Source organism: Macrobrachium nipponense, chromosome 16 (genome assembly GCF_015104395.2).
Source record: "Macrobrachium nipponense isolate FS-2020 chromosome 16, ASM1510439v2, whole genome shotgun sequence".
NCBI lineage: Eukaryota > Metazoa > Arthropoda > Malacostraca > Decapoda > Palaemonidae > Macrobrachium > Macrobrachium nipponense.
In genome coordinates, this window is record NC_087209.1 from 1,805,816 (window position 1) to 1,833,252 (window position 27,437).

Below are 27,437 nucleotides of genomic sequence, written 5' to 3' on the forward strand. Positions count from 1 at the left end.
GGGTAAGCAGGGTGAGGAATACTAACTACAGGGTGGGATTTCACGGGGCGACACAGGTCATTGCCCAGAAATAGATTTTTCCTTCGTCAAAATCCCTTTTCTGGGCTTAGCCTGTGTCGCCCCGTGAAAGAGTGCCAGAGAATTGGATTCACCAAGCTTGGGGGACTGCACAGATAAGAAGGTATAAAACAAACACCTGTAAGGTTAATGGTATAATGATCAACTTAAAGATACAAGGTCTTACAAAGTATAACTTAACTGTAGGTATCTTAAAATTACTAGATTAATAATCTTAAAGGTAAATAGCCTATGACTTAAGAGTAATGAAACATAAATAATTAGGCCATAGTGAAAAATACAAGTTGACACATATACAATAACACAAATGGACAGAGTCCCAAGCAAAAATCAATGAATGAAGCAACTACATCCAAGGCAAATATACACTAGAGGCGACCTAACTAAGTAAGGGTGCAATGAGGCAGGCAGAAGGGAAGGTTACAAGAAAAAGTGACAGAAATTCATGCAGTGTCAGGAGAAACTGTGTTTCCAGCTGCTACTGCTGAGAATTTGAGGGCTTCCAAAGATTTTAAGTAGTGGCATTTAAAAACTGTCAGAGATTTCCAGCCTGTATATTTCTTAAGATCGTCAAAATTCATATGTTGGAAGTAATTAATAGAGGTGGCCACTGCCCTAACATCATGGGCACGAGGAAAGGAATCCGGGTTGCCCTGTTTAATGAAATATAGAATTTGTTGTCTGATTCCTTTTAGGGAAATTGTACCACCTTTTTCCCTAATGAATAACGGACCTGAGGATCTTAAGGTTGTTCTATGCAAATAAGCCCTCAAGGAGTTAACAGGACATAGAGAGTTGTCCTGGGGAAGTGGTAGGATTTTCCATGAGGACCACCTGTCCTGTGGGTCTTCATTTTTGGCCAGAAAGTGACGATCTGGGGATAGGAGAACTTCCCCTGAGGGAAGGAACTCAATGTGACCTGGCTCCCTTGATAAGGCTGACAGTTCTGAGATTCTGGCTCCTGAGGCTAGACTTAGTAAAAATAAAGTTTTCCTCAGGAGAGTAGTGTACTAATTACATGAATCATTATCAATTTCTGAGGCCAGTTTGAGAACATCATTCAGAAACCAAGAAACTGACCTAGGTCTCTCGGAGGGTCTAAGTCTAGCACAAGCTTTCGGAATAGAGGAAAAGTAAGAATCCGTAAGATCTATACTAAAACTAGACTGGAAGATCTTTTTAAGAGCTGATTTGGTCGTAGTAATAGTGCTTGCTGCCAGACCCTTCTCGAATAATGACCTAAAGAAGGATATGGCCAAATTTGTGGTCATGATTTGCGTGTCTGAGTCTTTAAGAAACATTGCTAGTTTCTTAACAGACGAGTCATATTGACGCAATGTAGATTCCCTTTTATCTGATTCCAAGACTGTAATATTCTGGGGATCGATGTCCGCATTCCTACGAGCCGCAAACTTCATGAAATCCATAAAGTTAGGGTTTCCTGAATTCTTGAGGAAGCGGACACAGTCCGAGTTTGCACTAACTGGGTTAGTTTGGGATTGGGAATCCGTAGAGGTCGGAGTCCCAATTCGAGAAGTAGAGGGAACCAATTGCTCTTGGGCCAGTTGGGGGCTACTAGAGCCACCTGGCCCTTGAATGACCTGAGTTTGTTCAGTACTTTCAGAAGAAGATTCACCGGAGGGAATAGGTAAATCTTTTTCCATGCATTCCAATCTAGGGCCATAGCGTCCGTGGCATAGGCCAAAGGGTCCAGGTTGGGTGCCACATAACAAGGAAGTTTGTGATTGGACTCCGTGGCAAAGAGGTCCACCTGAAGCCCCGGAACCTGTTGACAGATCCAAGTGAACGAGTTTTTGTCTAATGCCCATTCCGATTCCAACGGGACGGAGTGAGACAGAGCGTCTGCTACTACGTTTTTCACTCCTGCTAGGTGAGTGGCTGACAAGTGCCATTTGTTCCTGTCCGCCAGAGAGAAAATGGCTATCATGACGTGATTCAGGTGGCTTGTCTTGGATCCGCCCCTGTTTAGGCAGTGGACTACTACTGCACTGTCTAGGACTAGCTTGACATGTGACCTCTTGGATGGTCGAAGCCGTTTCAGAGTGAGAAACACTGCCATGGCTTCCAGTACATTGATATGTAGCTGGCGGAATGGTGGGGACCAGGTTCCCTGGACCTTTTTGTACTGAGAGTAACCTCCCCACCCGGTTAGTGAGGCGTCCGTGTGGATCACTAAAGACAGCGGGGGAAACTGAAGGGGTACTGCTTTTGATAGATTGCTTATCTCCGTCCAGGGGCGGAGACGCTTTCGTAAGATCGCTGGGATAGAGGCTAACCTGTCCCAGGATCTGCAGTTCGCTTTGGAACGCCAAACCCTGTTTATATCTTTGAATTTGGCTTTCAAGAGGATGTCTGTGACTGAGGCAAACTGGAGTGAGCCCAGGATTCTTTCCTGACTCCTCCGGGATGTCTGATGTTGTTTGAGAAATTGCCTTGTGGATTTGGCTATTTCTTTCCTTTCAGCGACGGAATTGATAGAGTGTGTGATTGTAAGTCCCACTGAAGGCCTAACCACTGGAATCGAGATTCCGGTGTTAGTCTGGACTTGGTTCTGTTTATTTGGAAACCTAGGTGTTCCAGAAACTTGATTACTTTGACCGTTGCTTTCTTGCACTCTTCGGGGTCTTTTGCCCAAATGAGCCTATCGTCCAGATAAGCCACTAGCATGATTCCCTGTGTCCTCAATTCTTGGACGAACGCTTCCGCCAACTTTGTAAAGACCCTGGGGGCGATGTTGAGCCCGAACGGTATTACTTTGAAGGAATAAGACTTGTTTCCTAGTTTGAAGCCTAGGAATGGCCGGAAGTGTCTGGCTATGGGAACATGATAGTAGGCATCTGTAAGATCTATAGAGGTTGTGACGGCCCCACGGGGAAGTAAGGTCCGTACCTGCAAAACGGTCAGCATCCTGAACTTGTCGCAATGAATGAATAAGTTCAGATGGGACAAGTCTAGGATAATTCTTCGCTTTTCTGAGTCTTTCTTTGGCACGCTGAACAAGCGTCCTTGAAACTTTAAATTCTTGACTCTTGAGACTACTCCTTTGAGAATGAGATCTCGAGTATACTCTATCAATTCCGTAGTTGGTTCTGATAGAAATTGTTGGTTGGAGGAGGGCCCTCTAGCCAACTCCAACCCAGACCTTTGATCACTATGCTTTGAGCCCAAGGGCTGAACCTCCACCGGTGGCGGAAGAGGTACAGTCTCCCTCCTACCTTGGGACTCTCACTGCTGGCTTGCCGAGGGACGACCGCCACGCGCTCCCCGGAAGCCTCTGCCTCTACTTGCGGCTCTGCCGGATCCTCTATGGCGAGAGGCGCCCCTAGCTCTGCTGCCTCTAGCGAACCTGTTGAATGGCTGAAAGGTCTGCGCTTCAAAGGTCGGATTGTAGGCCGGAGAGACTGCGAAGGAGGTGGAAGGTTGGGGCTGTTGGGACTGAGGAGTCAGGAACAAGAACTGCTGCTGACTCTTGGAGGGTGTGTGCTGCTGTCCCTGAGGCACCTGTACTGCCTGAACTAGTGCCTGTTGAGGAGCCTGGAAGGGCTGAAACTTCCTTGGCTTCTTCTTGGTCCAAGGGTTCGTACCGGAGGATTCTGGCCTCCTCTTTGCCACTAGGCCCCACCTGACTTTGAGGCTCTGGTTGACCTTCGAGGCCTCATGCAGGACCTCTGCCACCACTGGAGCAGGGAAGAGGTCTGTCCCCCAAATTGAGGAAGCAATGAGCTTGTTGGGCTCATGTCAGATGGTAGCTTCTGCCAGGACATGCTTCCTACAGTTCCTCCTTGCGACTAGAAAGTCGTAAAGGTCACACTGCATGGTGTGCAGCATTCCCTTTGCCGTGACTTTGAATAACGGCTCTTGCTGGTAAACAAGAGCCGTCATCTCTGCTGTCGTCATGGAGGAGAGGGATCTCGCCAACCTGGTCCGGGCGTCGAACTCCGTCTGGATGAGGGAGTCCGACATCCTGGGAAGTCTCTCACTAAAGAGAGTGGTGGCGCAATCAGGCTTAAGCTTGCCTACTGAGAAGGTGGGCACTGCCCCCTCAAAGTAGGTATCAGAACCAGGGATCAGGAGAGAGGTGGGTTCTGTCTCCCGGAGCTGAGGCATAGGCTCGTCCCTAAGAGCCGCCTGGAAGGTCGCTTCCACTACCTTAAGGGTAAGTGGGAGCGGAGTGCCTTCCACCGGTGTGAAGATGGTGAAAGGGCTTCTGAACGCCGTAATGCGGGAGTTCTCACACTCCCACTCTTCCAGGCTCCTCAGCCAAGTTTGTTGAGCCTGTTCCCGAGGGAGGATCACCGTCTCCTTGGGCACTTTGTCTTCCCTCATCATGGCTGCGTCTGTTAGACGGACGTAGCCCACGAATGGGGGTTGAAGGTCACTAGGATAGAACTCGAAGTCTTCCAGCCTTCGAGTTCCAATGCCCTCAATAGTCAACATCCCGTTGACAAATGGAGCGTGTGTCGCAATCCTCCAGGGGTTGGCAGCTTTGAAGTCGGCAGTAGGCGGGAGTCCGGCATGAGAGGGGGTGGTAGCACCTGCACGGACTGTGAAGGTCCTGCTGCGATCGAGCCGAACTTGGCGACAGAGCCGAACTTGGCGTTCACCAAGTTCCCCACGACATCCCCCATCTTCTCCAAGATGTTGGCGGAGAAAGCTTCGGCGTCGAAGGGGGGTGCCTGTGCCCTCTCCTTCCGAGACCTGTGCTTAAAGGATCTCGACGCGGACGAAGAAGCTGCCCTCAAACTGACCGTCCCGGGATGGGGAGCCGGGATACTGGCGTCAGTTGAGGGAGCTGATTTCCTTGGCAAAGACTTCACCAGCTTGCTGGAAGGTTTCACCTTGGGGATCATGGAAGAAGTCTTGGGACGAACTGCCCGCTGCTTTTCCGTGAATCCCCGGAAAGAAGTAGAAGAAGAAGGGTCAGGAGAAGGAGAGGAGCTCAGGGAAAGACCCTGAGTCCCCACAGAACCTGCCTCTGCTACACCCTTACCTGTGCCCATGGAGTCTATAGCCATGGGCTCAACATCTAAGTTTAGGGCCGCCACGTCCTCTGCGATGTCCTCGGAGAAGTCGTCCTCCGCTGGGAGCAAAACCAGGGCTTGGATCCCGGCGATGAGTGGAGCAGCCACTAGGGGGTCAACCACCGACCCCTTCTTTGCTCCTGGGAAGATGAGGTCCGCCATGTCCTGGGCCAGGATGTAGGGGTGGCCCGCCAAGGAGTTCCTCCCGAAGCCCCTGACCCATGCCTTGAGCGAAAGCAGAGCTGCATTCTTCCCTTCGACAGAGCCCTGTAAGAGAGGGTTAGAATTAGAGAGGGAACGACCGAGGTCGGGACTGAATCAGGTAAAGTTATGAACACGTATGACAATATGTAAAATTATCACTATCTTCAAAGAACGCTCGCGGTGGAGAGAAATACTTACTACAGTGGAGGCTTTGCCCACTAGGGCATAACAAGTAAGGCACCCTTCGTGGTGCCACACCAGGAAGTCATCGACCCATACTGCGCATCCGGCATGGGAGCGGCAAACCTCGTGGCTGCATGGGTCCTGCAAGACTGCATTACAGCCAACCTCCTGGCAACACAAGACCTGTAAGTCAAAGGATACATGAATATCGATGACAACCTCCGGGGAGGTACAAATCAAATGTCAATATTCGTGGGCGCCGGAGTGGAGCCGACGAGTAAGGATTACATATAGTAAGTAAGTAACATGTAATATTCATGCTGGAGTGAGTCCGGAGGCACATAAATATAGCATAAATAAATGATACATGAAACTGCATATGGTTATAACAAAAAGTGGTCATGGGGGGGGGGGGGGTAGCTGTCCCAATGTTAAACTTCCCCCGAGTTAACACGTTAAAGGAGGGGGCTGAGGTAGCTCCGCTGGGGCCGGAGCAGGACAAACCATGTTAACGAAAGACTACTCGAGCTCTCAACGTGAAACCGGAAAAGGATAAAATGAGACAGAACCCCCTGGAGTGAAACTCCGGACCGTATATGATAATAATAATAATAATATAATCATAAAATTATAATATGTATGAGTGTGCGCTATACATGAAATGGACGGACTAAAAGGGGGGCCCGGAGTAGGGTCAAGGCTCAAAATACTCTCTCTCATGCAACATTCCAGTGGTGGCCGGAGCTGAGACCGCCGGAGCGGTTAAGGTGAGCGAGAGGGAGAGAGAGAGGGAGGGGGGAGAGGGTGAGGCAAGGAGGGGGAATCCCCTCCCTTGTGCCCTAAGGACGACCGAGGTAGGGTAAGGGAGGGGGATGGCCCCGAGCCTCGAGCCAAGCGACCGAGAGCGTCAGCCCCGAGTGTGGAGGGTCTCCTCCCAACTACCCCCGTGAGTCTCCCCCTCTCATGCAGACTTGGAAGCTAGCTATGAGCGGCGAGTCATCACCCACTAGCGTGGGTGGGCAAGGTGCGGAGGAGGGGACGAGGGGGGGGAACCCAACACAGGGTGGCTCTCTGCGCCCACAGTCCTCCCGGCCAGGTGATCATACACGTGGTGGGGAAGGCCAGGCGATACAGAGGACCATAGGCCGACCAAGACGTACATAGCCACACAATACCATAAAAATAATCATTATGCAAACAAGATATAATAGTTAGGCTAACCTGGGGGGAAGAAGAAATAAAATCAGAGTGAAAGAAAACATTTCCAGAGGGGTAGGCTAATCGTCAATCCGAAGATTGGGGTATGCTAGCCTAACCCAAGCCGCTAGTCAGTATGTCGTAATAAATTGAGAACAGGAGACTAGGGGGAAGGACTAAAACGATAGAACACAGTCCTAACGTAACTAAATAAACAACTCCTAAGCGAAACGGAATCTGCTAGGCTAGGCTAAGGTCCGAAACGTTCGGTCGGATTGAGGTCCCCGTGAAGGCCTGACTAAAAATTATCAAGCTAACTGCATGAAAACAATATCAAATGGTTATCGATATCTTAAAAATACTACTGGAAGGTAATTCTGATGGTATGGGAGACCAAAAGAATAGCTAGGTCGGAGGAGAAGCCGGCGCGGGAACGATGACGCTCCCGCTACCTTATCTCCTACTAAACATCAAAATAAGGGAGATCTTCATAAAATGAGACCTAGAAACCTTAAAGCAGTACTTAACTTAGAAGCAGAAGCTGAAGACATCTTGCAAATTCCTGAAATAAGGCGATCGCACAGCACAAAGAAAGCAAAGCGTGTGGTGTCGACGATGGCTATCAAAGGAATGACGTCACAGGCGTCGGAGGCGCTCACGGTAGTATGGTAGAGGGTAGCGAGGGCTGTAGTTCGGCTTCTCCGTAGTTGGGGTTTTTGTTGAAGGAAGAAACTAAATGGTAAGGGACCTCTGGTAGTGGTTTCCACTCGCTCTTTATCTATACCGACACCTTTATTAAAGGTGAGCGAGCCATTTATCTTGGCATTATATTGTTTCTCTTTTTCTCTGGGATGAATAGCAATATTTATACCTTGAAAATAGTATCAAAGGAACCATTTCACGGGGCGACACAGGCTAAGCCCAGAAAATAACTTTTTACAATGAAGCATTTCAACAAACTAACAATCGAAGCCATGCAGAAGCTGAAGGTCGCCAGTTTGTTTATCACAGAGCTGAGTTACATTTACAGTAGTAAAATATCGTAAGAAGCATTTGTCATGAGATTGGTATTTTACCGTAACAACAATAAAAGTGATTTGGGCAAATCGAGTGTAAGTGAAAGAATGGGCGAATAATCATCCCAGATCAGCTGATAAGTCAGTAAGAAGCAGAGCCGTTCTTCTCTCTCTCTCTCTCTCTCTCTCTCTCTCTCTCTCTCGTCTCGTTCTCGTCTCTCTCTCTCATCTCTCTCTCTCTCTCTCTCTCTCAACGCATTGAACACTGATTCGAGCAAGCTTTTTTTTTTCTTTTACTGTATTTCATTTTTTTTCATGTTTGATCATTATGTTAAATTTATTGTGAAATAACATTTTATTTTTTATGTGGATTGGTACTGCTTTTACATACATATAGTAATGATTTTACTGTTTCTTCTCTCCTCAGCAATACCACGACTCACGATAACTTATAATCATCCATTCATTATTCCTCAAAAATATAAATGCTCCCTCCCTCTACCTCAAGTTAGCTGTGTATCACCGCATTGGTGAATGATTTTGTTAATCATTTGTGCTAACTTTTATTGTGAAAAGCTTTGTTCTTTCATTTACTATTTTGTTAATATTGTTCAACTAGACCATCTCACTCGGCGCACCGAACACTGGCTCAATTAAGACTTTTTTGTATTGCATATGATTGTTTTCATATTTTATCATTACATTAAATTCATTGGGAAATTCCCTTTGTATGTGAATTGTTATTGCTTTTATATAATACAGTAATATTTTAACTCGCTCTTCTCCTTCTCTCCTCAACATATCTACACTCCCTCATTCAGTCTCAACTCAGCTGGGCCTGACGTCACCGTGGTGACGTACGATTTTATACATCTTTTATGCTAAATGTTATATTGAAAGCTATATTTTATATTAAATGCTTTATACTTTTACTTATTTTGTTGAATATTGTTGTCAAACTATATATTGTAAATGAAAAAAAAATTTAATACAGTTTAACTTGTAAGACCCTGTAGGCCATCGAATACAAGTATAAACTAGATAATCAGTCAGTCACAAAGAAGCGTTTCAACAAACAATCGAAGGCATGCAGCAGCTGAAGGCCGCCAGTTTGTTTATCACAGAGCCGAGTTACTTTTACAGTAGTAAAATATCGTAACAAGCATTTGTCGCGAGATTGGTATTTTACCGTAACAGCAATAATAGTGATTTGGGCAAATCGAGTGTAAGTGAAAGAATGGGCGAATAATCATCCCAGATCAGCTGATAAGCCAGTGGGAAGCAGAGCTGTTCTTCCTTCTCTCTCTCTCTCTCTCTCTCTCTCTCTCTCTCTCTCTCTCTCTCTCTCTCTCTCTCAACGCACTGAACACTGATTCGAGCAAGCTTTTTTTTTTTTTCTTCTTTTGCTGTGTTTCATTTTCTTTTCATGTATCATCATGTTAAATGTACAGGCAGTCCCTGGGTTACATTAGGTTCGGGTTAAGTCGTTCCGGACTTAAGGCGCTTGCATCATGGCTCTATTAACCTGCTTTACAGCAGTGCTGTAATCTGTACTCACAGCTCCATTGGTATTTATTCCCATTATAATTACAATGATTCGGGTTAAGGCGATTTTCGGCTTACAACGCCCTGCCGGGAACGGAACCCCCATCGTAACCCGGGGACTGACTGTATTGTGAAATAACATTTTACTTTTTATGTGAATTGGTACTGCTTTTACATACATATAGTAAAGATTTTACTGCCTCTTCTCTCCTCAACAATACCGTGACGCACGATAGCTTAAAATCATTCATTCATTACTCCTCAAAAATATAAACGCTCCTTCCCTCTACCCCAAGTTAGCTGTGTATCACCGCAATGATGAATGATTTTGTTAATCATTTGTGCTAACTTGTATTGTGAAAAGCTTTGTTCTTTCATTTACTATTTTGTTAATATTGTTCAACTAGACCGTCTCACTCAGCGCACCGAACACTGGCTCAATTAAGACTTTTTCTGTACGTGTATTGCATTTGATTGTTTTCATATTTTATCATTACATTAAATTCATTGGGAAATTCCCTTTTTATGTGAATTGCTATTGCTTTTACATACATACAGTATAATATTTTAACTCTTTTCTCTTTCTCTCCTCAACATATCAACGCTCCCTCGTTCAGTCTCAACTCAGCTGGGCCTGACATCGCCGCGGTTACGTACGATTTTATACATCTTTTATCTTAAATGTTATATTGAAAGCTATATTTTATATTAAATGCTTTATACTTTTACTTATTTTGTTGAATATTGTTGTCAAACTATATATTGTAAATGAAAAAAAAAAATTAATACAGTTTAACTTGTAAGACCCTGTAGGCCATCGAATACAAGTATAAACTAGATAATCAGTCAGTTCGAAGTACGAGCATTTGTTCGACAAATGATACAAAATTTTCTAAAAAATTTCTTTTAAAAAAACAGAAAGTTTTAATTTTTTCATGTTTTATCATTGTTAAATTTATTGCGAAATAACATTTTATTTTTTATGTGAATTGGTACTGCTTTTACATACATATAGTATTAAAGAAATTACGCTCTCTTCTCTCCTCAACAATACCACGACGCACGATAACTTAAAAATCATTCATTTATTATTCCTCAAAAATATAAACGCTTCTTCCCTCTACCTCAAGTTAGCCGTGTATCACCGTAATGATGAATGATTTTGTTAATCGTTTGTGCTGACTTTTATTGTGAAAAGCTTTGTTCTTTCATATACTATTTTGTTAATATTGTTCAATAGACGTCCCACTCGGCGCACTGAACACTGGCTCAATTAAGACTTTTTCTGTACGTGTATTGCATTTGATTGTTTTCATATTTTATCATTACATTAAATTCATTGGGAAATTCCCTTTTTATGTGAATTGCTATTGCTTTTACATACATACAGAATATTTTAACTCGCTCTTCTCCTCTCCTCAACATATCAACGCTCCCTCGTTCAGTCTCAACTCAGCTGGGCCTGAAGTCACCGCGGTTATGTACGATTTTATACATCTTTTATGCTAAATGTTATATTGAAAGCTATATTTTTTATATTAAATGCTTTATACTTTTACTTATTTTGTCGAATATTGTTGTCAAACTATATATTGTAAATGAAAAAAAAAAAATTAATTCAGTTTAACTTGTAAGACCCTGTAGGCCATCGAATACAAGTATAAACTAGATAATCAGTCAGTTCGAAGTACGAGCATTTGTTCGACAAACGATACAAAATTTTCTTGAAAATTTTTTTCGAAAAACAGAAAGTTCGACATAAGAAACGTTCGACAAACAAGGTACCACTGTATTGCATTATATGTGAGGAAAGAAGAAAATGACTGATACTAGGACCTTCTAGACAGTTGAATCTGTAAATATTGGATGATATTTTGCTGTAAATGATTGATTTTTAACTGAATTTTCATATTTTTGGACTGAAAGTCTTGTAATCAATCAATGCAGTATAGTAGTATATTGTTATAATAAGTGTCCCTTGGCCTTCTAGAACTTCCTTAGCATCTGCTTACTTCTAACCATATTTTTTCTAGACTTGGCCCATATTCAAAGGCTTTGTTGAATGTTTTTTTGTTCTCATGATTTTCTTTTCATTCATAGGAATCTGACAGCTGCTTTAGGTAGATGCGGAGAAATTGTCGAATTTATGATGCAGAACATCCTCTCTTACAATTGTGATTTGCTGCATTCTGCTTTGCTGCATGATGCCAGTAGCCATGACTGGACCCATCCCAAACCATATCATGAAAATGAGAGGCCTTCCCTTGCTATTCAAATGTGGGCCTTCTACATGCAGGGTATGTTTGTTTTCTAATTGGTATTACTCTGTTACTTTACTTTGTAGTAGTATCAGTATTTGTAATGATTATATTATAATTTTTATTGAAAATACTTTGTTGTTGTTATTATTATTATTATGATATCTTGGTCTATTACAGTCATCCTATTTGACTGGGTCTTTTTTTCATAGTGTGGGGTTCCGGGTTGCATCCTGCCTCCTTAGGAGTCCATCATTTTTTCACTATGTACACTGTTTCTACTAGCACACTTTTCTGCATGCATGCAGGAACTATTTCAGCATCTAGTTTTTCAAGGTTTCTTTTCAGGGATCTTGGGATTGTTTCCAGTGTTCCTATGATTATAGGTACAGTTTTCAGTGGTGTATCCCTTATCCTTCTCATTTCTATTTTCAAATCTTTATACTTATAAATTTTTTCTATTTCTTTCTCATCTACCTTGGTGTCCATGGTATTGTGACATCAGTGAGTGACACTTTCTTTTTGATTTGGCAATCAACGTCACGTCTGATCTGTTGGCATGTATCACCCTTGTGTTCTGATACCATAGTCCTGAGGATCTTTGCCTGATCTTTTTCTGTCACTCCCTCAGGTTGGTGTTTGTACCACTTATTACTGCAAACTAGCTGGTGATTCTTGCACAGGCCCCAGTGGAGGGCTTTTGCTACTGAATTGTGCCTCTTTTGTAGTGGTTCTGTGCAAGTGCCTGACATTTACTTGCTATGTGGTTTATGGTCTCGTTTTTTGTATGTATTGCACTTCCTCCATATGGGTGAGATGCTATTTCCATTTATTGTTCTTTGGACATATCTGGTTCTTAGGCCCTGTACTTGTGCTGCTGTTAGCATTCCTTCTGTTTCCTTCTTGAGTTCTCCTCTCTGTAGCCATTGCCATGTTTCATTGCTGGCCAGTTCTTTAGTCTGTCTCATGTAATGTCCCTGCATTGGTTTGGTGTGGCATTCCTTCGTTCTGTTTATCATTTTTCTGTCTGTATATTCCTGGGTCTTTGTTTTCTTTTATCAACCCTTCTTCCCATGCACTGTTTAGCCAATTGTCTTCACTGGTTTTCAGATATTGCCCCAGCGCTCTGCTCTTGATGTTGTCACAGTCCTCTAGCTTAGTATCCCTCTCCCTCCTTCTTTTTGTTATATATAGTCTGTCTGTATTTACTCTTGGGTGTAGTGCTTTGTGTATTGTCATGTGTGCCTTAGTTTTCTGGTCTGTGCTGTGGAATTCATCCTTCGTCCCCTCCAACTCCTGTGCTGATCTAATTACTGATTACTGGTACCACCCATGTGTTTATGGCTTTCATCATATATGTGGTGTTGAGTTTTTACTTCATTATTGCCTTAAGTCTCTGCATATATTCTTTCTTGATCGTGTCCTTCTTTATTATTATTATTATTCCCTCGTACAGTATTTCTCTGTTTGTAATGGAATTCTGTTGATATGTAATATGAAGGTTAGCAACAATTATTTCCAAATATTTTTATGAATTTTTGATGACATTTTTCTCGGTCAGAAGATAAAAGAGCAGAATTTTAGCATTTCCACTTCAGATCTCAGAACACTAGTAGTTCGAGGTCTCCAGCTGTCAGAATTTGACACTGCTATTGAAGATCAGATGCACATTCTATTATCATAAATCTTAAATAGGAAAACAGGAAAAGGGTAAGAATACAGCAATATAATATTTATGAAATCAACTAAACACGCGACAAAATTTGTAAAATTATAGAAAGGGACTCATAAAAAATGTTATGTATGCTTGCAAACCTAGACTTTTGACAAGGTTGTGGTGTTAATAGCCTTTCATTAATTTTCAGCCATCGCCACCTTTTCCACCCAGAATGGCTGTTGAAGCTATTAACATCAATAAAATAAGTACAGATATGTATAATAAATGCAGGATTAAAAATATGATTGCCAAATGGTACAATATACATGTTGCCTGTAGGAATTCAGACATAACAAATAAACCAATTTATTTTACTCTTGTTTAAATGAAATTTTGTAGGAAGGTGCCTTGGAGGTTGATTGTTTTGCCAATTATTTTATGATCTGTTTATAAGGCTATTTGTGAATTTAAAAGTAAAATAATTTATCTTTTTACTGATGCGTATTGAGGAAACTTGGTTGGTAGGTACTGTAGGGGGTGAAGGTTATTTCCCCAGTATTTCATCTTGACCTACTTTTCAAGGTTGTGTCAAACTAAGATGAACAATTTTAGCTTTTTTAGGTCTTAAGAGTTGAATGTCTCTGACTTTATGAACCTCTCCCAGAGTGTATGTTAATTAAGTTGTGAAGGGGAAAATCCACTGCCTCCAGTTTGCTAAAATGTTTGAGCTCAATAACTCGCCAAATCCTACTGTTCTTACCATTTTCTTTATTACCTTTTATTATTCTTAATTGTATATAAAACAAAATATTAAATATAATCACTTTAAAAAGTTTTTACTAAGTTTTATGCTGCAAATAGTATATCAGGCATAATTGACGTCTCAAATCTAGTGACACTATAGTACTCTGTTTTTTTTTCATCTGTCCATCTGCCTGTGGTGTTTTCACATGGTAACACTGCTTCCCGGGCTTTAAATAGTTACGGTATGTGTAAATTTTAGGTAAATAAAAGGATATTTTGGTGTACATTTGCAACTGAAAAGCGTTTTAAAAATTTATTGTATGCGAATTACACTGTTAATATTCGAAATAGGATATTGTTATTATTGTTGAATGTAAGCTGAATGTGACTATCTAAAGCCCCAGATGCAGTGTTACCATACACAAACACCACAGGCGGCTGGATAGATGGAAAAAAAAAAAAAATCTAGTATAGTTATGCTAAACATGTCTGCTTGAGGTACATAAAACTAAGGTCTTCAGTATTAAACATTGTACTCCATTCAAGTTTGGTATTACATATTCTCTTATCATTTTGCTCTGATGGTATGCTCAGTCTCACCAAAGAGCAACATGTAGACCATCTGTTTTATTTATCAAAAAAGTCATTGTCACTATTAATAGTATTGCTAGAACTGTTTACTTTGACTACAGTGAGAAATTTCTTGATAATATTTATTACATATATGCTAATTACGCCCTTTCCATAGATGTAAGTCCTTTTCTCCTGTTGTTTCAGGTGTCCGTAATGACTTGTGGAGATATACATCCCCTCGAATAAGTGAAAGCATTCTAGCAAGTATATTTACGGATACTCTGAGTTTGATGGTTACTAGATATGCGCAGGTAATGATAAAGGTCGGCAGATATATGTTGCAAGTATGCCATGAAACCTGAGCTATATGTTGAACAAGGTTATTGTATTTAAGATTTAGCCTTCACAATACTTGAACCTTATAGTCTCTGATCTTGGAAAGGCCTTCTGAATGAATACTGTAATGTGCCATCCTTAAAATGTGGATGTGTCCTTATTAAACCAGCAAGTATGATATAAGTCAATACAGAATAGTTTTTCATGGAAGTTCTGTTAATTTTCATGTTCAGTGAGTTTGTTTTGAAAAGTTTTTGATAAAAGGTTTACAATTAAATTCCTAATCTTTTAGGACGGTATAGATTTTTGTTTGGAAAAGAGTAGTAATAGCTTGTTACTCTTTTGATTATGTATTGACTCCATCTGTTTAATAAAAAAAAGGAAGTACGTAGTTGTTAATGTGCACTATAAAATTTTGAAGAATGTTTGAATTTTGTTTTTCAGATTGAACATAGTGATGTTCGAATGTCACAGTATTCTGCAGATATTGTTGCTATACTGACTATAATTGCTGCCACACTACCATCTCTCATTGCATCTCCAGCAATGTTTTTCTCAGTTCGAATTCATGAATCAGTAGCTTTGCCCATTCATAGACGGGCAGAATTGCTCATCAAGATTGCTGCCTTAAAGTGTGCGCCTATTGAAACCATAGCAAGGGTAAGTTTATGATTTCTAAAGTAAAGCAAAATTAATAATTTTTATCCACTTAGTGTAAGATATTTTACAGTACAAATGTATCTCTTAACTTGCTTATGTTTTGAATGCATTTTAAGTTGTTCCGACACGGCTACAAACCTTCGTCCTTTTACAATAGGAAGGTACTAGCGGCAGCTGGATAGGTCGTAAGCTTTCGAACAAGGGGTTCGGTAGTAACTGCTTGTCCGACAGGCGCGCGCGCGCGACTGGTAGGTAAACAAATCACTTTTGCTTTCGGCCTGCTGGCGTGTGGACGTGTATCAATCGCTCTCTGCCCGCTTCATCGTCGTTGCTTTCGCATGATTGTGTTTTTTCTTTTTCTATTTATCTAGTGAAACTGAATGTAGTACAATCATTTTCATATTATTCCATTGAATTCAATTGTGAATTAAAGGATCTTGGTTTCACCACGCCCTCCGATTAACCCGAGTGCCGGGACTGAAGGGCGTAAGTGCGGGAATTCATTTTCCCACGAAAGATCCTCGTATTGTGTATGCTCGGTGCCGAGGGCGGGAGCGCTCGCTCCGAGCGTATATTTGGGTGGAAAAAACTTATTCAGTATGGAAGTGGAATCGCAAGTACAGTATTCTTTTTCATTTTCATATATTATTTTGATTGTAGCAATACTCATTTTGGATCAGTTTCCGAGCTTACCCGGAAATTGATCCTTTCCCCTTTTTTATTTAGAATGAAGTGAAATCGCAAGTGCAGTTCTTTTTCATTTTCATTTTTTATTGAGATTGCATTGTTTACTGGGATCAATGTTTCCGCTATTTTCCCGGGAATTGATCCTTCCCCTTTTTATTTGTATGAAGTGAAATCGCAAGCGCAGTATTCTTTTCATTTTCATATATTTTTTGATTGCATCAATTCATTATGGATCAAGGTTTCCATAAACCTTGATCCATAAAGGTAAGGAATGGATCCTTTTACCCTTGCGCTCGGTACCGAGGGCGCAAATGCGCTCGATCCGAGCCTTATTCATTGTGAAGTGAATCGTAATGCAGATGCATTTTCATTTTATTCCTTATTATTGATTGCATCAATATTTTATTTGGTTCAAGTTCCGCTCAGTCAGGGAATTGATCCTTATGCCCTTGCATTCGGGCCGATGGGCACGATTGCTCTCGGGCTCTTATATTGTTGTGGGTACATGGGTACTTGTCGGGTGGGGAACGAGAAACCCCCACCCGCTCAGCTCCCACAGATGGCCCTTCCCTTGGGGGGGGGGAGTTATCGGCGTTCTTCTCCTCGCCCGATCCGTCGAGCGCGGGGGAGGGCGCTCGGTGCCCGATGTACAATTGTATTAGGGGTCTTCCACTCGTTCGGAGAGGGCTCACCCCCCCCCGCGCGAGGGGACTTCCCCCCCACTAATCGCTACTACTGTTATTTCCGCAGGTGCTACTGCCACGAGGTGGACCTTGGTGAGGTATGGGCGTCCTTCCATTTGCAGGGCGTGCTAGTGTCCAGGGGCTGCGGTTCTATGTCTGGGCCTACTGCGGTCACCCATGGAGTGGTGACCACGCAACCAGGTGACGACGTCCCTCCTCACCTGGTGTACTCGCCTCACGTGGTAACAGTCTTGCCTACAGCCGCTGTGAAGTGTCCGTTCGCCGTACCGAGAGGGGGGCGTGCCGCCGCCGCTCGTGGTTGCCGCGCTGCAGCGACCACACTTCGCTGCCCTAGAGCTCGCCCCTGGACCTGCCGCCGGTACCAGGATGTTGCTGGCTGCTGCTCCACTTCCTGGTGCTTTACCGGTGCTACCACTGCCAGTACCTGCCGATCTCTGGGTCCCCTGACTGTCCATGCAGTTGCTGCGCTGGCTGTCCCTGCCGTCTGCTGCGCTGGCTGTCCCTGCGTTGCTGCGCTGGCTGTCTACCGATGCTTGTGCTGGCTGTGCCTGCTGTTCTGAGATGCCCATACCTGCTGATGTCGTCCGGTTCGTGTGGTACTAACCCCAGACTTTGGTCTGTCTGTACGGTGCGTCCGGGCCCTGTGGCTTCGGCTACAGCAGCCCCGGCTCCGCCCTGGATAGCCGATCTTACGTCCGTCCTGAGGAAGCTGAACGAAGAAGAGTAGGAAGGGTGTCGTCGTCGTCGTCTTCTATGCTTCTTCAATCGTCGTCGGCGCTCGCCTCTTCCCCTTCGACTTCTAAGCTTTCACAGCCGAGGAAGAAGAAGGTTTCCTCCTCCCTCCTAAGACGTCTCCTCGGGAGCTTCTCGGGACCCTTCTCACCTCGGTGGGACGGGAGGGTTCCTTCCGCTGGTCCTCCATGCTCCTATTCGGGAGCTGGGCCCGTCCTCTTCTTCCGCAGGAAGCTAGACTACTGGGACCAGAGGGGTACCGGCTAACACCGTACTCTTTTCCTCCGCCTGGTGTCCAGTGTTCTGCCACTGCATCAGGGTCCGTCTCGGCCTCTCGTTCGCGGGAGTAACCGAGTGTACGGTCCGTCTACCAGCGACCGTTGCGCAGTAACCGTCCGCTCTTGAGTCCGCTCAGTGCGTCAGGTTCACTGGCACGGTCGAAGACTGGTGACAGCCGCTCATGGAAAAGGCTACTCTCACGCAGACCAGCTCTCACTCTCGCCGGCGACAGCTGGCTAACCCGGGACAGTGACGGCCACGACCGACCACGGGCTGAGGGCGGGGAAGAGTCCTCACCGTTCGCCGGCTGCCAGCCAACGTCTGGACACGCAGCGACGTGACGTGTCCGTGGGACAGCACCTGGTCACTGTGACGAGTGAGCCTGCAGTCGCCTGACCGTCGATCTCACAGAAAGCGCCGGGGTACGTCACCAGCACCAGCTCTTCTGACACTCGAATCGGTCGCAGGAGCTGTGTAGGGGCCAGTGCTGTGGTCTAGTCCAGCGTTCTCCACAGCGAGACGGTTCGACCAGGCCTGAGCTCGATCGCCAACCGCGGGTTGACGATCGCCTGCAGCCCTCCAAGCCTGCTGGTGTCGGCCAGCGAGCACGAGGGAGCGTGCCAGGTCTGGCCTCTCCAGGTACCTTCGACCTCCTCAGGGTTACACCGGGAGGATCGAGGTATTGGGATGTGATCGTGAGGGTGCGCCCCTCAGTGATCCCACCACGACGCCGCTACGTGCCAAGCACGTTTTCTGTGACGCAGGACGTATGCGCAAGTGGATGGGGAAGACCGAGAGGTCTGTCCGCTGTTCCCCACCCTTCTTAGAGGAAGGTTTCTCGCAATATCTCTTGTTCGAAGGCTTCGGGCCCACTCTGCAAGATCTGTGACTTTCCGAGATCCAGAGGAACTTTTGCCGAGGTTACGGCGCTGATTCCCGTCCATCACAATGACCTCGGGGAAGGATCGCCGCTTCCACCAGCATAGCCACGTCCGGCTCGAGTCGTTTTGGGGCCGGAGAGGGAACCCAAATCGACGGTGGCTCTGGCCGCGATCTGAGCTTGCCTGACTGTTTGTAAACCAGGTAGTCTCCTGCGTCTCCGGACAATAATGCTCTCTCAGTTCTGGCCGGAGTCGAATCAAAGCTACTTCCCTCCTTCTACTGCGACAGAAAGGCGTTCTCTACGTGTCTTCGACACCGTATTTAAATATCCTTCGGTCCTTGCTGAGGATTCGACCTCGACGAGGACTGAATGAGTCGGGGCGGTATCTGGCTCTCTCCTGTCAGGTGTCGAATCATCCCACCCAGAAGCGACGTTCACAAGTGGCGGCAGACACTTTACCTACCAGTATGAGTTCTTAACCCGCCTCGGGAAAACCGTTTCTTCTGCGATACGTTTTCTCCTCCGGGCTCTGTGAGAGGCATATCGCGTAAGGCGATGGCTGCTCCTTTTCTTTTCCAACTGCTAGTTCCGCTGGAATGCGAGCCAGTAATCCATTCCTCCTCCCCCCCATTCCCTCTCTCCTTACGGCTACGAGAAATAAAAGGGAAAGGGAGTGATCCTACAGAGATTTCTCTGTCATACGATCCCACGTTAGGGGTCCTGCGCTACCGGGGTCGGCACGCTTCGGGTCCTACCTGACGTAAGCCCGGTCATTGAGGAGGGATCCTGCCCCTTTCTCGATTTCTACGGGAATCGAGAGGACCCCAGCCGGATATCTTTTCGACGAATTCGGTGGGGGTTCCGCAGAGTGCTTAGAATCTACGGAATTTCTAGCGCACTAAAGAGTGTTCGAGTTTTTACGATCTCCCAAAAACCCTTAGGCGAGCTCCTACGGTCCCAAAGTGAGCGAGATCCGCCTATAATTGTTTACAGCGATCATCGGGGAACCTCGCTTATGCTCGAATTCCTGTAATTTCAGCTTTGGAAGGAAGACTGCTGTCTGAAATAAGAGTATCTCACAGTAGGCGCTTAACCTGAGAATAGTAGAAGAACGGAACGGAACTTCCGTTGGCTTGAACTATCGGTCTCGTATTCCTGGTGTGCGTCGCGATTGAAGCGTTCCTTTTTGGGAAAGACTTCTCCTTCATCTCTTTGACTAGAGGAACGAAGGCGGTCGATCTCCAATCCTATTCCATTCCTCCGAGGGGAAAAAGATTTTTAGGATCGAGGTCGGGGTACAGAATCCTACAAATATACTACGTATATTACCCTCGCAGCGACATGATTCTTTACAGTTGAATTGTCGTGGGGTAGGCGCATACCGTAGTTAACTCTACGTTTGGGTGACCGAGACGAATTGTATCTTAATGAACTGCAACTCGGTTGGCCTGCAACCTCCCAGCAAGTTATCAGTTCGATTTTAGATACTTGGTATTGGCATGCAACACAAATCGCTTTTTGTTTTACACCGAAATCCGTTTCGGTTAAATATAATTGTCTCGAGCGTATCTTTATGCTCGCGATGTTCTAGGGCCGAACGCCATTCCTTTCGTGGATAATGGATAACCTGCAACTCAGGATGACGAGTCACCGAGAGCTACTGCGTATTGAACTGCCTGATAGCGGCTCAGTATCAGCTAGGTCTCGGAGATGCACGATCGGGAATTTACTTCTCTCCTCTCCCCTGTTGGATTGACTCACCGAACCGTACTCCTCTGCCCAACAATCATGGACTTAGGTCTCGATTATGGGGATTCTCCATAATGAAGGGACCATCTAACTGCTCGTTGACGCTCGATTTCCCGCCTCGCATTGCGAAGAATTTTCAACAGAGATATCCTCTTGGGACTTCTTTCCATCTCTTTCTGTTTTACCTCCGGTAACAAGTCTGGTACTATCACCGCTGCATCGCAACTGCGATAAGAGATGATTTTTGCAGACATCTATCTGAGTTTGTCTTTACAAATATCTCGTTTCGTAGGTGTTGCAATTTCATTTCTCGCCCGAATTTTTTAAACAGATATTTTTCAGATAGACTCTCAGCCTACTCTCCGAACTGCCAGCTCTACTTCCAAATGTTCAGTTCGCCATGAGAAGCAGTTCTTCAAGCAGTATTTCCCGTTCTTCATTACTGAAGCGCTTCCGCATTTTATTGGCAACTGACGATCCTCACTCGGACAGCAATCAATAGCGGTTGTGCCGTTCTCAGTCTTTGTAGCGTACAGTTGCAGAATCTTGAGTTAAACTTCTCTCGGTTCAGCTGTGAAGACGTAGGTTGCATTTCTGTACACCTTCGGCTTCCAACGTCACATATTGTTTGTTTCTCCTTACCCGGAGAATCAAACTGATACTATGAGAATATCCTTGCCATCAAGGACCTCGGTCTCTAGAAGGCTGAATTGCTTCGCCTGTTGGGTCACGATGCTTAGAGAGTCATCACCTTGCCTTCTGGCATCGGTGACGAACAAAATTATTTGTTAGAGAATCTCTTTGGCATAAACCCTTTTAAGGCGAATGGTCACGTGATCTTGGCTCAGGTGTCCTGGACAACTTGCCCTCCTACCGATAAGACGCAGTCAGTAGGCATCTGTCAGAGCGGCCCAAGTCTGTTACGAACTTCCGCTGTGGACTTAGTTTCGGGTTTTCCATAAAAAAAAAACAAAAAAAATCTTTTTTTCTTTCGTCCTAACGGCTTGTCACAGTACCCTACCCATCGACATCCCACCATTGAGTGTCGGTGGTCCCTATCCCTACCGAGAACACAACGTCGCGGCAGACGATAGACCATTATGGGTACAGGACATCACCGAAGTACGAGAAGGAGGATATGGACATTACGACCATTCCTTCTTTTCCTCTGAGGTAATTGCATGACTTTTCCTGCGAAGTCAGCTCCAGGGATGGGGATTGCGTGATACGCTCGAGTTTCGTACCGAATTCGTAGCGAAGACTCTTAACCCTTCGGTTCCTGACGATCGGTTAGGTCCCTTCACAATCCACTCCTAATGGACTTCACCGCCTTCGATGCGCAGGGAGATTGCTGCTTTGTCTGTTAAAGCGCGACCGCGCTTTCTGAAGAAAATCGACATCAAAATTCAGGCTTGATGTTGAAGACTCTTCGTCTATCACCAGATGACCTAGAAAGTAGTCCCACTCCCTCGGAGCCGTTACCAAGACTTCTCCGTGCGCAGGTACTGAAGCAGGGGTCTGGTCCAACCGACTCTACTTGTTGGGCACCTCCTTCTACCTTTGGAATTGCACCACAGGTCCTTGGATAGTTTTCTTAGGACCCGTGGGTGCTGCTCAACACGTTGTCTTAGCTAACCAGACCCTAGCAGCGAACATCATCGAGTCCTGGTGTGACTGTCAAGAATAGATTAAGTGATGAGAGAGTGACTGGCTTCTCTTCCTATCTTTTTCTACCCTCTACCTGTGGGTAGGGGATACCGGTCATCACTTGCTGATAAGACGAGATTGCACGTGAGCTTACTCGACAGAGCCTCCCACCATCCTAATCCCCTTTCACTCAGGGATGTGGAGCGAATATCCACCACTTCCTCCTAAAGGGGGGGAAGTGGATGCCAACAAGAGACAAACCATAACGTTATGTTGCCTCTTGCAATAGGAACTTGTTCTTGTTTGCTGGTACGAAGAGATAACGCTTGCCTCTCTCTTAGTAACTTGGTCTCCAGAGGTCTGACCATTGATGCCCTGCGGTTGCACACGCTCACGGGTCAATCGACAGTGAGGCTTGGCATCCCTTCCCTTCGCCTCTTACGACCAGGGAGGCATTCCAAGGTGGGCGAGTACTACCCGTCTGTTCACACAAAACTCAGAATTCCTACAACAAGAAGTGAGTCCTTCCTATTGGGTAAAAAGAACCGAAGGCTTTGTATGCCGTGTCGGAAATCAATGACAATTTGTCCAAAATTGCTATTTTTCCTACAACCTTATAGCAAACCTGAAGGTCCTTTTTACAACATAGCGCCTACCTCATGCCACTCCGCCCCTCACTTCTGCAGTTTTGCAGCTTGGGCCAAAAGCAAAGTGATCTTTTAGTTTACCTACCAGTCGCTGGGCGTTTGCTTGCGCCTTGTCGGACAAGCATTAACTACGAACGCCCTTGTTCTAAAGGCTTACGACCTGAGTCCAGTCTGCCGCTAGTACCTTCCTATTGTCATTAAAGCGATCCTCAGGTTGTATGAGTAGAATACATGCCAATTTGGAAAATTGTCATTTTTAGTTGGTGGTTAAAGGTGAGAAAATATAATATGTAATGAGTATTATATACAGCAATTGGTCACACGAAGTGGTCTATTTTACGTATTTTAAACAAGAGTATCCAAATTAAATCTGTAGACGCCGTATCTTTCGTAGTAGTTACACGGGTATTATTAAATTATTTTTTCTAGAAATACTCGTTTGTGTGCTGGTTTGTTTCATCAGGGTTTTAACTATAAAACATTCTTATTTGTGAAAAATTGAAAAAAAACCGACTAAATTTCACATTATACCTCTGTAGCACAATGTAGCAGCTTCCCTTACTCAATACCTTTGCTGCCTAGTTAGTGAAATAGGTGAGAATCTGAAATTGGTTCTGTGCGGGGACTCATCTTGGCGTGAACATAGCAACTCCTGATTATTAATAGCTCAATCAAGTGACATAAGTGATTTTGGACGAAGGAAAAATCTATTCTGGTGATTGCGTGTCGTGTTCGCCTATGAAAGATCCTTAATATCATACTTTCTAGGTAAAATTAATCTAAATTACCAGAGAAAAAACAAACTTAGAAATTGTCAGTAAAACTGACTCGCTCACTCTTAAAAAGAAGTGTCGGTATGATGATAGGGGCGATTGGGGAACACTACCACGAAGTACATTTCACACATATAAGAACTTTCCAATCAGAATCCCCACAAGAGAGAGCTGATACAACTGGGCGATGCAGCCGCTACTACTAACTACTAGAAGGACGGCCCCCCCCCCACACGGACAGCAGCGCCCCTAAGCCGGACATCCTTAATCTAAAAACATCTTGTCCTTCAATGGGGGGGTAAAACAATACAGGGTGTGTTTCATAGGGCGAACACGAGCAATCACCCAGAAATTAGATTTTTGCTTCGTCCAAAATCCCTTTTCTGGGCTCAGCTCGTGTCGCCCTGAAAGAGTACCAGGAAAACAGACAAGATGGGAAAAAAGGACAAATGAAAACGCAGTTGTAAAAACGAGGGGTATAATATTAGTAATCGATATACAGCATACAAACAAGTACTTAAACTAAACTTATTCTAAATAGTAACATAAAGAACGTTAGTATGTAAAGTACTTAAATTTACAATAAACATAGTAATAATATATAATGCAGTGTAATATGAACAAATAGATTTACTTATAAAATTATTTAAAAATATACAAACACATTGTGTCCTACCCTAGCATAAAAAGAGGGTAGGTACACTGAAGTACAGTTATCAGTAACAAGTGTGGATGTCCCTAGCAAAAAAATAATGGACAATCCACTAGTAATGATTCAGCGCTAAGGCTAGGATATCCGAGTACATGGCGACTTGGTGAGGCATGTTGGAATGATGTAAGGTAGAAAGGAACGACTGGATCTTACTAAGACTACTATCATTATCAGAGAACCTAATGTTTCCCGCTGCTACTGCTAAAATTTTAAGATTCCAAGGACTTTTAGATAATGAGCGTTTATAAGAGACTGTCGTGGGATTTCATCCAGTATACTTTTTTAAGATCCTCAAAGTTCATATGATTGAAAGTAATTAATTGAGGTGGCTACTCCCCTGATGTCGATGTGCCTTTTGGGAATGAATCAGGATTGGCTTGCTTTAATGAAGTAGAAGGATTTGTTGGTCTACTCCTTTGTACTGACAAAGTACCACCTTTTTCTCTCATGAAGGAGAGGACCTGAGGATCTTGAGGAGGTCGAGATAGAAAGGCTCTAAAGTGATACTGGCCAGAGGGGGGGGAAAAAAAAGGATCTGGGTAAGTGGGATGACTTTCCAAGGGGCCCACTGCAAGGAGGATCCTCATTTTTAGCTAAAAGCTACGATTCCGGAGCAAGGGCGAACTTCCTCCTGAGGGGAGGAATTTCCACATGACCCGCATCTCTGGATAGAGCCGACAGTTCTGAAATTCTAGCTCCTGAGCTAGGCTTAATAAATAATGTCTTCCTGAATAAGCATTATGAATGACTAAGAACAGTTGTCAGTATCTGAGCTAGTTTGAGGACATCATTTAGGAACCTGAACTGCAGTAGGCCTTTTTGAGAAGGTCCCTAAGTCTAGCACAGCTTTTAGGAATAGACGTGAAATAAGATTCAGTCAGATCCTATCTGTGAAAACCCTACTGAAAGATAACTTCTTCAAAGCCGATTTATGAGTAGTATAGTGCTAGCTGCTAAACCTTTTTCAAACAAGGACCTGAAAAGGATATAGCTAGATACCTTGTCATGTTGTAGTGTTTGATTCTTCAGGAAAGATGCTATTTTTTTACAGCTGAGTATATGTCTAATGGTGTGCCTCCCTCTTAAGCTGATTCTAGACAAGAAAATTATTTTGTGGATCAATATTAGCATCTTTATCAGCCGCAAACGTGTATGAAGTCCATAAAGTTAGGGTCTGAAAATGCTGAAGAAGCGAACACAGTCCTCATTTGTACTGATTGTGACAGCTTGGGATTGGGAATCCGTTTGAGGTTCGGAGACCTCATTCCAAGAAAGGAATCCGTTGCCTCATTGGCCAGTCCGTGCAATCAGCGCTACTATTCTTTGAAAAGTTCCTCAGACTTGCTAGACTTTCAAGAGAAGATTCACTGGAGGAAAAACATAAATTTTCTCCACTGATCCAATCTAACGACAAGGGCGTCCGTTGCATAATCGCCATAGGGTCCAGGTTGGGGGCCACATAGCAAGGGATCTGTGGTTCCGCTTGTGAGGCGAAGAGATCTACTTGGGAGACCTGGGACTCTCCGCATCTCCTTGAAATGACCGTTCCGTCTAGGGGAACCATTCTGATTACAGAGGCACTGACTCGGGACAAAGCGTCTGCTAGCACATTTCTTACCCCGCCAGGTGAGTGGCGGGACAGATGCCATTTGTGTTTGTTGTGCTAGGGCAAATGGCTATCATGACATTGTTCACAATGCTTGGATTTGGACCCTCCTCTGTTATGCAATGAACTACCACTGCACTGTCCAAAACTTACCGTAGATTGAGACTTTGTGTGCGGGGGGAAGCAGTCTCTTCAAGGTAAAGAAATCTCTGCCACTTGCTTTAAAGAACGTTTATGTGGAGCTGGCGAATGAACTGACGGCAAGTCCCTCTGGACCTGTTGAACTGAGATATCCCTTCGTTCTACTCCGAACACGGAGGCATCCGTGTGAATGGTTAACCTGGAAGGGGATATTGCAGCTGGTTACCTGCTTGGCTACGTTTCTTTACTTTTGACCGCATAGGACGGAGTTGTTGCGAAGGATCTGTGAAATTCTGGACAACTTGTCTCGAGATTTGGTGTTTGCTCTCGATCTGCCAAACTCAATGTATATCTTTCGACCTTGCTTCAGGAGGATATCTGTTACCGAAGCAAACTGGAATGGACCCTAGATTCTTTCTGTTTCTCCTTGATTGTGAGTGTTTTTGTTTGCATTTGAGGAATTGACTGAACAGATTTTGCTATTTCTTTCGTTTGGCCACTGAATTGACAGATTGTGGGAAGGGACTAAATTCCCTGGATTCCCAGCCACTGAAAACGAGACTCCGGGGTAAGTCTGTATTTCGTTTTATCTATATAATCTGGAACCCAAGATGATACCATAAAGTGAACTACCTTTTTGGTGGCATTGAGACATTCCTCGAACGGTTGGTGCCCAGTTCAACCCATCACGGTCATGATAGTGTACCACCTGCTACATCTGTGATTCACTTGAGGGTCTCTATTGTTGTACAACCACTTCTGCTATTTTCGTGAATACCCTGGGGCTTACATTCAGACCGAAGGGCATCACTTTGAATGAGAATGTCTGATTTCCTAGCCTGAATCCTAGGAATGGGCGGAAGTGTCTGGGCTATAGGGAATGATAGTATGCGTCTGTAAGATCGATGGAGCATGTGCGGCTCCACGCGGAGTAAGGTCCTTACTTGCGAGAGGGTAAGCATCTTGAACTTGTCGTCAACGAAATGAAGAGTTTAGCTTTGACAAGTCTAAGATTAACCCTTCTTTTTGGGTTGAGACGCCTTTCTTTGGCACGCTGATAAGCGACCTTGAAATTTTAGATGCTTGACTCTCGCCATCGCTCCTTTCTGAAGGAGTTCCTCCGCGTATCTAGTCAATTCTCTGATGGTATTTGGTGAATGATTTGATTGGAGGGGATCTTTGATCCAACCCAACCCAACCCTTTGACACGAGGCTCTGTGCCCAATTGGCTGAACCCCCACCTGTGGACGGAAGAGGACAGCTCCCATCCTACCTGGGGAGCCTCATTTGTTGATGGCGGGGTGGACCACCACGCCCTCCCGAACTGCCTGCTCCTTGTCGCCCGTCCTGCGCCACGCTGGCGAAAGTAGCTCTCGCCCTAGGT

General features: G+C 44.6%; 1 protein-coding gene across 5 annotated transcripts in view; it reads left to right on the forward strand.

Moving 5' to 3' along the window:
- LOC135195512 (uncharacterized protein KIAA0825 homolog) overlaps positions 1 to 27,437 on the forward strand; it is a 69,765-nt gene that overhangs the window by 2,190 nt on the left and 40,138 nt on the right. For 2 of the 5 annotated variants that reach the window (XM_064221745.1, XM_064221746.1), the window contains exons 2-4: positions 11,366 to 11,562; positions 14,702 to 14,808; positions 15,278 to 15,493. In XM_064221745.1, the coding sequence (XP_064077815.1) occupies positions 11,366 to 11,562; positions 14,702 to 14,808; positions 15,278 to 15,493 (520 nt within the window). Of the gene's footprint in view, positions 1 to 8,541; positions 8,578 to 9,882; positions 9,919 to 10,710; positions 10,747 to 11,365; positions 11,563 to 14,701; positions 14,809 to 15,277; positions 15,494 to 27,437 lie in introns of all 5 variants that reach the window. The other 3 variants (XM_064221742.1, XM_064221743.1, XM_064221744.1) reach the window with 3 other exon arrangements.